The sequence below is a fragment of the Pelodiscus sinensis genome, chromosome 7 (assembly GCF_049634645.1).
Source record: "Pelodiscus sinensis isolate JC-2024 chromosome 7, ASM4963464v1, whole genome shotgun sequence".
Classification (NCBI taxonomy): Eukaryota; Metazoa; Chordata; order Testudines; family Trionychidae; genus Pelodiscus; species Pelodiscus sinensis.
The window spans coordinates 75,632,478-75,644,794 of record NC_134717.1 but is presented as its reverse complement, the minus strand read 5'-3'; the positions used below and the strand labels follow the sequence as shown (position 1 = coordinate 75,644,794).

General features: G+C 41.9%; 1 protein-coding gene across 1 annotated transcript in view; it reads left to right on the top strand.

Annotated features, from left to right (window-relative positions):
* KLF7 (KLF transcription factor 7) overlaps nucleotides 1–11,738 on the top strand; it is a 76,773-nt gene extending 65,035 nt beyond the window's left edge. The window contains exon 4 of the mRNA XM_006129029.4: nucleotides 8,158–11,738. Coding sequence (XP_006129091.1) covers nucleotides 8,158–8,209 — 52 coding nt within the window. The 3' untranslated portion in view covers nucleotides 8,210–11,738. The remainder of the gene's footprint in view (nucleotides 1–8,157) is intronic.
* Nucleotides 11,739–12,317: the final 579 nt, after the last annotated feature.

Here is a 12,317-nt window from a genome sequence, read left to right as displayed (position 1 = left end):
GTGTGGCCTTTGACCACTTACCAAAATCTTGGAGTGCCCCCCCACTAACAATTATTCCCACCCACACCCCTCTTTAAAGGCAGTCGCCGGAGGACTGTCAAATCTCTCAAACCAGGGTGGAAGGAAGTCAACACAGCCTAAAATGAGAGTGCAGGGCACTCACAGGTGCTCAGGTGACTAGAGAGGATACCCAAGACCTAGAAGTAACTTGAGGGGGCTGATAGCATTTTCCCATTTCTATCATTGATCCATTGTTTTAGTTAACTGAGTACGTGACTCTGTTTGCCCCTCTTCCTACTCACAGGTGGAAGGACAGTTCCTGGGAAACAAAGGGCGATGTTTTCAAAAGTGCCTGAGTGATTTAGGCCCTTCTGAAAATTTTACCGTAAGGTGTTGAGTTAAACAAAAGAGCCACGACTATTCACACTGACTGGGAATCGAAGCCTCTCACCTTTAAATCACACACTTGATGACTTCCATTTCCTGTGGTGCTATAGATTTAATATTATTCATCTGTCGTTGTAAGTACCTAGATGCAGGGATAGGTGCCCAAAGGCAGATTTTCCAAAGGACCCCTGGTCCAGCAACTCTCATTTGGGCACCTACACATGAGGTGGCTGGATTTGCCTAGAGGGCTGTCTGCTCAGCAGCTGTCACCCAGAACAATGGGAGCTGCTAGCTGCTGATTCCTCTTGAATGTCTGGCCTCTTCATTTGAGTGCCTGAATGGAAGCAGAGCTCTTCTGAGAATTTGGTCCCAATTGCGGCTGCTGAGCATTTTGGAAAAAAAAAAATCTGGCTCTTTATAACTATATATAATTGGGGTGGAGCAAGAGAGAAACTACCCAAGTAATCATATTTGACAGCACTGACATTATCAGACAATAACCCCCTCCCTTCCCCCCAAAAAACCCTGAAAGTTGACAATGCCCCTGGTGAAAGCTGGATCCAGAATAGACTTAATCAAATAATGTGCTTGCATCGGAACATGTTATCCAGCTAATCCTATTTATATATATTTTAAAGAGGCTTAAGAAAATTACCCATCTTTTAATGCAGCACTAAGGTTCTCCGTTATGATAAGAAAATGGTTTATAATACAATCTAGAGTTTATAAAGCCTCTGGACACACCAGACGGGCCAAGAACATGCATAGAAAAAGATACACAGAGCATAAACAGAACACATCCTTTGAAGGGGAGGAAATTTGAACATTTGCACATCCTGTCTTTCCAAGATCCTCACCCTCCTCTCTCCCTCCCCATTCTCTACCAAGAGCTTTCTCTGTCTTTTATCCCTGGATTATCTTTTGTTTGCTCAGAATGATAAAGGATAAACCAAGAACAGCCCCCTCTGGAGTCTTGCCTTTTATATCCCTGGGAAGTAAAAGGACATTGGTGTTTTTAATTTTTATTCTAAGAGGCTGCTTTCTGGAGTTAAAGGTACCAATAGTGAGAATCCAATTTCCCCAACTCTAAAATTCTGACCTTTCTTTTTAACCTCTTCCTTTTTACCCTCGACTAATGACAGAAGGTCCTTGCCTGTAGTAAACTTCCTTTTTCTGAGCTTTAAGTAGCCTTTAGCTATGGCTTTCAGCAGCGCTGATGTAGTCAAGACCAACTGCACACAACTCTGCAGAGGTGAAGGCGAGTACATTGGTGAAAGCATGAACAAGGCGATTGAATGAGCAGTGGAGAAAGTGTTTATGTGTGTGAGCCAAAGCCATTAAAAAACCCGGTTTCGGGGATGCAGGTTTCCACAGCTAAGATGAATACTAGATTGCAATCCAAAACACTTTCAGCCAAGAAGATAATTTTAAAGAGAACACATATCGGAAGTGAGGGGGAACAGGAAGTTAGAAGTCTGTCACTTTGTTTTCTCCCCCCCCCGAAGAGCATGCATGCACACATACACGCACACTCTTTTTTTCAAACAATGTTGGTGGCTTCTTGCTGATGCACTGAAATTTCAGGTGCACTGAGTCTTTAGCGTAAATGGGCTCAGGGCATGTTCCAGGACCAATTGCTTCAGTTGGTTTTGTATCAGAGCTTTGGCCTTGGGTGCAAAAACAACTCTCTTTGTTGTGAAAGAGGATTAACAGCTGAAGTTCCTTCTGGAAAAATAAGATCATTTAGAATGAATTGTTTAATTTTGCCCCCACCTCTGGCAGGACACAGATTGTATTGTTAGTTTTAGTTGGCAAACTACCACTGTCTTGAGGAGTGACATATTGTGTGTGTGTGTGTGTGTGTGTGTGTGTGTGTGTGTGTGTGTGTGTGTGTGTGTGTGTGTGTGTGTGTTTGTGTGTAGGGCGGATGTTCTAGAGGCAGAAGACGAGAAAGTCTTCTAGAGGGAACTGTAGTGTCACACAAGAAGATAAGACTGCCCAGTGTGCCAGACTGCCCAGCCATGTTGGTTATAACTTATTAGTGTTACTGAAGAATTTGTAGAGAAGCTTTTCAGATACCCTGTGTCAGAACACCCAGGTAAGCAGTGGTCACAACTGTCAAGTATGTTCAGCTCAGGGAAACATGGAGTAAAACTCTCCAGCTGTATCACAGAATCATAGAAGATTAAGGGTGGAACAGACCCCAGGAGGTCATCCTGTCCAGCCTCCTGCTTAATGTAGGACCCAACTAAATCATCCCAGCCAGGGCTTTGAAAAGCTGCGCCTGAAAAATCTCAGAATGGAGATTCCACCACCTCTGTAGGCAATCCATTCCAGTGCTGCACCTCCCTCCTAGGGAAATAGTTTTTCTTATTATGCAACCTAGACCTCCCCCACTGTAACTTGAGACCTTTGCTCCTTGTTTTGCCATCTGCCACCACTGGGAACTGCCTCTCTCCATCCTCTTTGGAACCTCCCTTCAGGAAGCTGAAGGCTGCTCTCAAATCCCCCCTCACTCTTCACTTCTGCAGACTAAATAAGCCCAGTTGTCTCAGCCTCTCTTCATAGGTCATGTGCCCCAGCCCTTAATAATTTGTGTTGCCCTCCGCTGCACTCTTTCCAATTTGTCCTCATCCTTTCTGGAGGCAATAACCCAGATGTGCCCCACCAGTGTGCCCTCGGCCTGCCAGCAATGCTCCTACTAATGCAGCCAATATGCTGTTAACCTTCTTGCTACAAGGGCTCACTGTTGATTCATATTTGGCTTCTTGTCTGCTGTGATCCCCAGGTTTTCTTCAGAGCTGCTATTTAGCCAGTCAGTCCCCAGCCTGTACCAATGCTTGGGATTCTACAGTGCAGGACTCTGCACTTGTCCTTGTTGAACCTCATCAGATTTCTTTTGGCCCAATCAACCAATTTGTCCAGGCCACTCTGCACCCTATCCCTGACCTCCAGTGTATCTACTTCTCCCCCAGCTTAGTGTCATCCACAAGCCATTGATGTTAATATAGCCTCCTTGACTGCAGCCTAAGAGCCATGTGCTTCCCTCCACACAGCTGGAGGGGTAAGTGGTTTACCAAACTGACCATATCCCACTTCAGAGGATCTGGTCAGAGGAAAAAGGTGACTGAAATGATGTTTTCATCTCATCCCATCTGCATCTTGTTCCTCTGAGATGAAACCCAGTGCCATGTTTGAGAGCAGGCAATATGGGGAGTATTTGGGAGCAGGCAGTTTGTGTCCCGTGCAAACGCATCAGGAATGATGATACGTTAAAACATTGCAAGCTGCCCTGCTAGGAACAATAAACAGACACAGGCAGCCTTTCTGCATCCTGGAAGTAGCACGTGCTGGGCCCAGGTACAACATACAGTAATGCTGTAGAGCTGGAAAAGTTGTGGAGACAAGGTCCTATCCAGCAGAAGATCATGGATCCACAGGGTTTTCCCTCATGGAACCCTCTCTGAACCTAATGAAGACAGCTCCCCCAGTTCTAAGAAAGAAAAATGTGGCTGGACCTCAGCAGTTTAATAGCTGCAGATCTGGCTTGCATATTTTGATGGTAGGATTTCGCTATAAAGTTTTGCAGGTACTTCCCCTCCCCCGCCTTGAAACTATGTCTCCACCTCAAGGAGCCTCCCCAATAGATGAAGCGACGTGAATTATGAGGTGGGCTATAGTCTGCGGGATGAGTATCATTATTTTAGGTGTTAAAATATATTGGGACAGAACATGAAGTTATTGATACGAATCAAAGTATTTAACAAATAGGGAGGAACTGGTTGAGAATTTGAAAGAGGAGGGCAGCTTGGGTGAAAGTGATCATGAAATCATAGAGTTCATGATTCTAAGAAATGGTAGAAGGGAGCAAATTAGAGACAATGGATTTCAGGAAGGCAGATTTTGGTAAACTCAGAGAGGTGGTAGGTATGGTCCCATAGGAAGCAAGACAAAGGGGGAAAAACAACTGAAGCGAGTTGGCAGTTTTTCAAAGGGTCATTATTAAGGGCCCAAAAGCAAGCTATTCCACTGCGTAGGAAAGATAGAAAGTCTGGCAAAAGACCGCCTTGGCTTAACCAGGAGATCTTGCACGATCTAAAAATGAAAAAGGAGTCATATAAAAAGTGCAATCTAGGACAAATTACAAAGGATGAATATAAGCAAACAATACAGGTATGCAGGGGCAAGATTAGAAACGCAAAGGCAGAAAACAAGTTCAAACTAGATACAGACATAAGAGGAAACAAGAAGCCATTCTATAAATATATTAGGAACAAGAGGAAGACCAAGGGCAGGTTAGGCCCACTGCTCATTGAGGAGGGAGAAACAGTAACAGGAAACTCAGAAATGGCAGAGACGCTTAATGACTTCTTTGTTTCGGTCTTTACCAGGAAGTCTGATGAAGTTATGCCTAAAATAGTGAATGCTACTGGGAAGGGCGTAGGTTTAGAAGATAAAATTAAAAAAGAACAAGTTAAAAATCACTTAGAAAAGTTAGATGTCTGCAAGTCACCAGGGGTTGATGAAACGCATCCTAGAATACTCAAGGAGCTGATAAGGGAGGTATCTGAGCCTCTAGCTATCATCTTTCAAAAATCATGGAAAATGGGAGAGATTTCAGAAGACTGGAAAAGAGCAAATATAGTGCTCATCTATAAAAAGAGAAATAACAACAACCCAGGAAACTACCGACCAGTCAGTTTAACTTCTGTGCCAGGAAAGATAATGGAGCAAGTAATTAAGAAATTCATCTGCAAACACCAGGAAGATAATAAGGTGATAGGGAGCAGCCAGCATGGATTTGTAAAGAACAAATCCTGTCAAACCAATCTGATAGCTTTATTGGATAGGATAACGAGTCTTGTGGATAAGGGAGAAGCAGTAGATATATCTAGACGTTAGTAAGGTATTTGATATGGTCTCGCATAATATTCTTATCAATAAATTAGGCAAATACAACTTAGATGGGGCTACTATAAGGTGGGTGCATAACTGGCTGGATAACCGTACTCAGAGAGTAGTTATTTACAGTTCATAATCCTGCTGGAAAGGCAAAACAAGTGAGGTTCCACAGGGGTGTGTTTTGGGACCAGTTCCGTTCAATATCTTCATCAACGTTTTAGATATTGGCATAGAGAGTACGCTTAATAAGTTTGCAGATGATACGACGCTAGGAGGGGTTGCAACTGCTTTGCAGGATAGGGTTATAATTCAAAATAATCTAGACAAACTTGAGACATGGTCTGAGGCAAATAGGATGAAGTTTAATCGGGACAAATGCAAAGTGCTCCACTTAGGAAGGAACAATCAGTCTTACACATACAGAATGGGAAGTGAGTGTCTAGAAAGGAGTACTGCAGAAAGGGATCTAGGGCTCATAGCGGACCACGAGCTAAATGAGTCAACAGTGTGACACTGTTGCAAAAAAAGCAAACATGATTCCGGTGTGTACCATCTAGACAATGGTGTGTACTAGACTCGTAGACCTCTGGTGTTCTATGATTCTGTTGGCTCTGTTATTAATATCAGCACAGCTTGCATGTCAGGTGCTCAGCAGACTTTTGATCAGCATTGCCTCTGGTTATTAGCAGGCCCCAACAGGAGCAGCAGTGGACAGAGAGTTGTCTTGTGGCTGGTCATTAGTATAAAATGCCAGCCAATGCCTGCTCCAGGCACCCACTTCTGCTTTGGCAGCCACAGTAGCATGCTGCTTTCTCTGTTATCCAGATGAGAGGGATAGCTGTTCAAAGACACATTGCTACCCTGCAGCTGGGCAGTACTAGCTCTGGTGAGTTTTCTGTACTAGAAGCCCATGCTCAATTGTAAAGCTTTCCTCTCTGTTTCTCTCTGCAGGTTTAACACACTCATACTTCACCTTGGAACATAAAGGAATGCAGTATTCCAGCTCCATAACATTCTAAATTTTGTTTTAAATTTTTCCTACTATGCTTTATAAAGAAGTATGGACAAGGTCTTCAGCTGGTGTGAATCAACTTAGCATCACTCGTTACACTGGCGCTATGTTGATTTACACCTATTGAAGATCTGGTCACATATGTGAAGGGTGTCTTCTTGCAGATTTTCTGCTCTTACAAATATTTATATTTTCTCACCCCTAGATACAAGTAGTAATAGGCATACAAAGAATTAGAGGATAATGGCAAAAGGACCAGACTAAGTGTACTATCAGGTCTTTGCCCTCTGGTTTTTCTGATTCTTTCTTTGTGTCAGGCTCACAGCATAGATGGGACCCATTCATCTGGATGTTTTTCTTTAATAGTTTTTTAAAACAATGACTGACTTAATTTTCTTCCCTGCTTCTCTGCTTATTACCGAGAAATGCAAACAATTCAACTATTGCTTTTATTGTAATTTATTCAGCACAAATCCGTGCACAGTACATGTTCTACCAACAAGCTTTTTTAATAAAAAGTGTCTGTCATTGTTTATTTTGTAATGTGGCTTTGTGTGGCAGGCAATGAATTTTCAAAGCATCAGAGACCTGTTAATTCTGGATGTGGCCTGCCACAATGTACATGGGGTTGAGATGACAAAGAACTAGGAGTTTTGGTGGATTCTTGTGACTCTAGCCTGTAACCCAGTGTGTTACAGCTTAGAGTGACAAGAGTGAAGACTAAGATTTTCAAAAGTTCCAAGCAGTTTTGGGCACCTCAGATTTTGAGTGCCCCATCTGAACCATCTTAATGAGTCCATATTTTTCAGAAAATTCCCAGTACCTGCCTTTTGGAAACAGACCTCATGAAGCACCTCTGAAAATCTTGGCCTACAGCTGCTTAGTGCCATTTGGGTGGCCAATGTGCAATGAATTGTGGGTTCATGTCACATTTGGCCCTAATGGTCCCTCTTCTTTGCTGAAATGTTAGCAGAACAGTCAAGGATCAAGTGGGCATTAAGAAGGAGTTACCCATTTTTCTCTGAAGTTCAGTCACAGTAAATACAGTTTGGTGGAGCAAAGCATTGTGTTAATGTTGTGACTAGAGAGAGGTTTTCATTCACTAGGGCTTCAATTCTGAGAAACTCTCATCAGCACTGTCATGCATCTGTGGTCCTACAAGTGCCAACCTGATTTGCATCTGACCCAAGGCGAAATAAAGATAAAATGGCCTTGGTGATGAAACCCAGAACTAGAAACCCAAAGACCTGAAATGTGTTGCTGGGTTTGCTCGACTTCTTCAATTCTGTATCTCACTGTGCCTCTGCATCCTCATCTGTAAAATGGGGATGATCACCCCTCAGTGATGTTGTGAGACTAAACTTCATCAGTATCTGTGTAGCACTCATTCTAGATAGAAGGGTTTATGAACCAGATTTCCAACAGAGCTCATTCAGCCCTCAGATCTGACCTCTTATTTTGATCTCTAAGTGGGTGCTAAGATCTTTTGAAGATATGGCCACACCCTAACAGTGCTGAACACTTGAAAAATCTGACCCAACCTACATAATAAGCAAACTTATTTAATTTTATTACTACAGCTACTTGGTTAATGAGTTTGCTTGCCCACTCACCAATTTCCGATTGTATAAATCTGGTTTGGTTGGGGCAAGGGAGAACAGTCTAGTAATGGAAGAGCCAGCATAGCTATTTATCCTGAACAGTGGAGGAAAAATTGGCTTGGCTTTGTGACAACACATGGCACGTTCCAGGGAACTGCTGTAAATCTGGGTGAGCATTGTTCTTCTATAGGATGGTGGAGGAGCAGAAAGGACTGTTTTGTAAAATCCTTAATTATTTCTGTCTTTGTTTTACAGGTGTTTTTCCAGGTCTGACCATCTTGCCCTCCACATGAAGAGACACATCTAAGTACCTAAAATCCGTCAGCATGGCCTAGATGGCCACTGAGCTAAAAGACATAGCATGAAGGGTGGAACTCAGTTATAAGCTGCTGCCTTGCAGAAGAAGAGAACCCAATCACATGTAAACCTCTGTACACAGACCCACACTCACACTGTCGTGCACCCAACTATACTTAAATACTTACATCTGTTCTTTCTGCCTTGCCCCAGCTGGATGGAAGAAGATGCAGGAAAGAAAATAGGGTAGGGATGAAGTCAGTAAGATAGAACAGTTGCTTACAGTACTTCATCACTCTTGGATTTATTTCCTGTTATTGCCAATGGAAATCAAAGTAAATGGAAGAAGCTTCTCTGCAGGTGGACAGCAAGTAGGAGGGGCTTATTTAACTTGCTTCTCAATGCAACTCCATAGGAGAATGTCATCTTGAAGTTGCATATTTGTAGCACTAACTTTTCTTTTTTAAATAGATGGGGGTGGTGAGGGGAGGAGGGGAATAATGACCTAGAAAACCAAATCCCAGTTTGGTAGCCAAAATTAACCTCTTGGTTCTTTTGTTCTTTTTCTGCGAATTCCTAATGTTCAACATGTCAAACTTTTCAGACACTGATCTGTCTTGGTTTTGGTTCTTCCTAGAACTGAGCAATTAAGATCCTTTTAAGTCAATACCAATGGCCTTAATGGCAGTTGACTGTGGAGTGACACCTGTGACACATACATCATCTGTTTGGCCTGAGTTTATGTAGACTTCATGGAGGACAATATTTTTGTTTTTTGGTGGGCTGTGTTTTTTTGGGTTTTTTTGGCTATTGCACGCTGTATGCGCTGGTAGGGACTATAGAAGTGGCTGGCATGACTGGAAAGCGGCCAAAGGAAGAGTCCCTGAGAAAACATCATGTTATATCTCCATAGGCATCACCTTATTGCTATAGGTGGGACTTCTTGTTTGTCTGATGAAAACTTGAAAAGCTCATGTGATAGCTTAGACATTTTATCTTTTCTCCATGAACAAGTGATCTTCAGAACTCGTTTTTTTCACCGGCTTATCTGTCTTGGACTGGCCAATCAGCCATGACTACAGCTTTCCTTCAGAACCACGTGAGCATGTTGGCTACAGTTCACAGTGATTGACAAATTGTGTTGTGTGATCTTGTTGTTCAAATGACCAATTTAAAACATTGAATTTTATTTGTTAAAAGAACACCTGCAAACATTCAAGTTTCTAACCTAACTTTTGGGTAAGCATCTTAAAAAAAAAAAAGCCAAAAATACTACTCCAGTACCACAGTGGGAAAGTGTGAACCTCTTCCAGATAAAGTGGCTTTATTCAGCATTAATCTTTGAAAGGAAAGATTGACATCCTCCTTTCCCTTTCCCATTCCCATTCAAGGTGATGGTATTGCCCACTCCTATAAAAAATTATAAGACTATTTAAAGGGTGAATGAAGGGTTGGATTTTGTGCACAGCACTGAAGATTTTTCAAGTGTTTGGTCTAAAGTATTGGTAGCATGGGTCTAGTTTGGCCTTCTGTCTGTACCAGCAAGGATCAGTGGACGCCTTCCACTCACCCTTGAATCCTGTAGATAATTTGATCATCTTGGCTCATAGTGGACTAAATTTCTTGTTTAAAAAAACAAAATTAAAAGTAACATAGATATATAAACACAACTTGCATTTATAGCAAGTTGGTACTGGCCCTAACTCCAAAGACTGCCTCTAGGACCATATAAAATGGCCTGTGCAAGCAGGTGGGGTAGTCATAAGGACAGATTGTATATTTTGTATATTCTGGAACCCTCCCTACAAGACCTGTCTAGAAAGGACACAAAATGGCATGTGGTTCACAAATGGTTGCTGCTCATTTATGCTGTATTAGCCAACTGCCATCTTTTGACTGTTTTGACTCATTGACTGTTAAATATTTCCCTTTTGGGATGAACTCTTAAAAATCCATAGCTGTAAAATGTAAGAACCACCACTGGAATCATTGGTACTTACGTTCTCAGCTTTTGTGCAGCCTTTGTTCCAGTCAGAGATTGAATCTACCTGAAAGATGTTTATTTTGCTCATAGTTTGTTATAAACACTGACTGTCAGTTGAACACTTTGGGGGGGAGGAGTATGATCTCTGGCCCATATGGCATGAGACATGGACCAAAATCTAACCATCTTTTGGGAGGCAATGATGTAACAATGAAGAAAAAAAAAGAGAGAAAATTGAGTTTTAGTCCAAAGATTTAAAACTAACTATACTATTAAAAATAATCAATGGAGCACTCACTGCTTGCTGACAATCTCATAGTTCTCTGCTTCTGTATTGAATACTCTTCATGGCCATTCCATCCAGGGGCTCAATTGGATTCTGAGGGCCCTACAGCCCAACTTGTGTTTGAACGTGTGAAGCATCTTACCAGGAGATTTCATGGGTGCTTAAGGATATTTGAACCTCAGCTATGTGAAACTATAGAACATCCATTTAGTGCATTAGATACAAATATAGAAAACCATAACAGTTCTTTCCCATATCATCCTACAGTACGTGCGCACATGCCTGCCACTACATTAGTCATTGGTATTGAACCTGCATAAATGTTCTCATCAGAACTCTAGGTACTCCTCTACAAATGCTACTAACAGTCCAGAAGACTTTAATATTAAGGCACTTTAAGAACAAGGCTGTACTTAAAAAGGAAAAAAATTGAAAAGAGAAAATATGTGCTTCCTCTTGTCACTTGAGGTCTTGTTGACCTCTCGTTTAATATAGAGCAAACAAGGGCCCTTTTAATTTCTATCACACATTTCTGCAATATTTGGAAACTTTTTTCTACTGATAGGTGTGAATCAAAATTCTGGATTAAAACACCCCAGAACCACAAGAAACCAAAACCAGGATTTCTCAGTTAGGGGCTGTTTGTAATGGGCCTCCAACTTTGAAAGAGAAATTTTGGGTTTCAGGTACATCACTGATGTTTTCCCTAGACATTTGTAACCGGCATATATTGTGTCCCAGAACAGTGCATTTAATGGTAGAAAGTACTTGCTCTAGTATCATAGAGGACAATTGGTAAAGTGAACTGTTTGGTCATGGTTAAGATTTTTCAAATAGCAGGTAGGGATTCGGTGTGCCCAACTTGAGACAACTTCACTGGGTCTGATTCCCATGCGTTGGTGCTCAGCACTCTGTAGAGAAGCCAGTCCTCCTTTTCAGTGCTGAAGACCTGAGGCAACCAAATTCATTAACCACTTTTAAAGGTCTTAGCCTATGTTTTTTCTGCTACATCTGCATTCACTTCTTCTACCTTGTAAACAATCTACCTAAGGCCACTGAAAAATGGGAAAGAGCTAATTCTTTCCAAAAGGCTGCTTTGGGATTCCCACAATCAACGTGCTGAAAATGGGAACCAAGATAATTGCTTTACAAAAGAGCCTTAAAGGGAAGGCTTTACCCTGTTTCCCATCAAGATGAATTCATGCCCATTTGCAGACCAGAAGCCATATATAATGACCAAGATCACCGGGAAACTATGGTGTGACACAGGTCCCACAAAAACTTGTTACTAGTGAAAAGAGCACAGAGAAGGCAGACCTGAGTTGTTCTGAAGTGTGATGTAGCATTAGTCTGGTGAAAAGCATGCATGTTAGGATACTGTTGTCACTGAATTATTCTGAACTTACATTGTTGTAACAGCAGAAGCTACACTTTAATAAGATTCTCCTTCAAAAAGTGAGTTAAAGTTTCATTATGAGGCTCTCAGGGGCTGTTTCGTCTTGCAGTGATTCCATAGAAATTGTCTCAGTTGTACATGTAAAAACCTTTCATAACTCAGCTTGGGATCTGACATGCAGGTTGGATTTCCTCCTTTCTTTTGGTGTCACATTTTTGATTTGCATTCTTAGCACCCTTGTTGCATATCACTGTTCCCATATCAAACATGGAAGTCCACAATGCCATGGTTTTAGCCACTCTTCAGGGAAGGCCCTTTCTTCCTTTGCAATAAAAACAACTCCCAAAAGTGTACATGCAAAATACAAAATGCCAAGAAAATTCCAGCAATTCAAGTGAGAGCATAGCAAATGCTCCATTTCATTTCCCCCAGAGTAGCTTCATTCCAGTGAC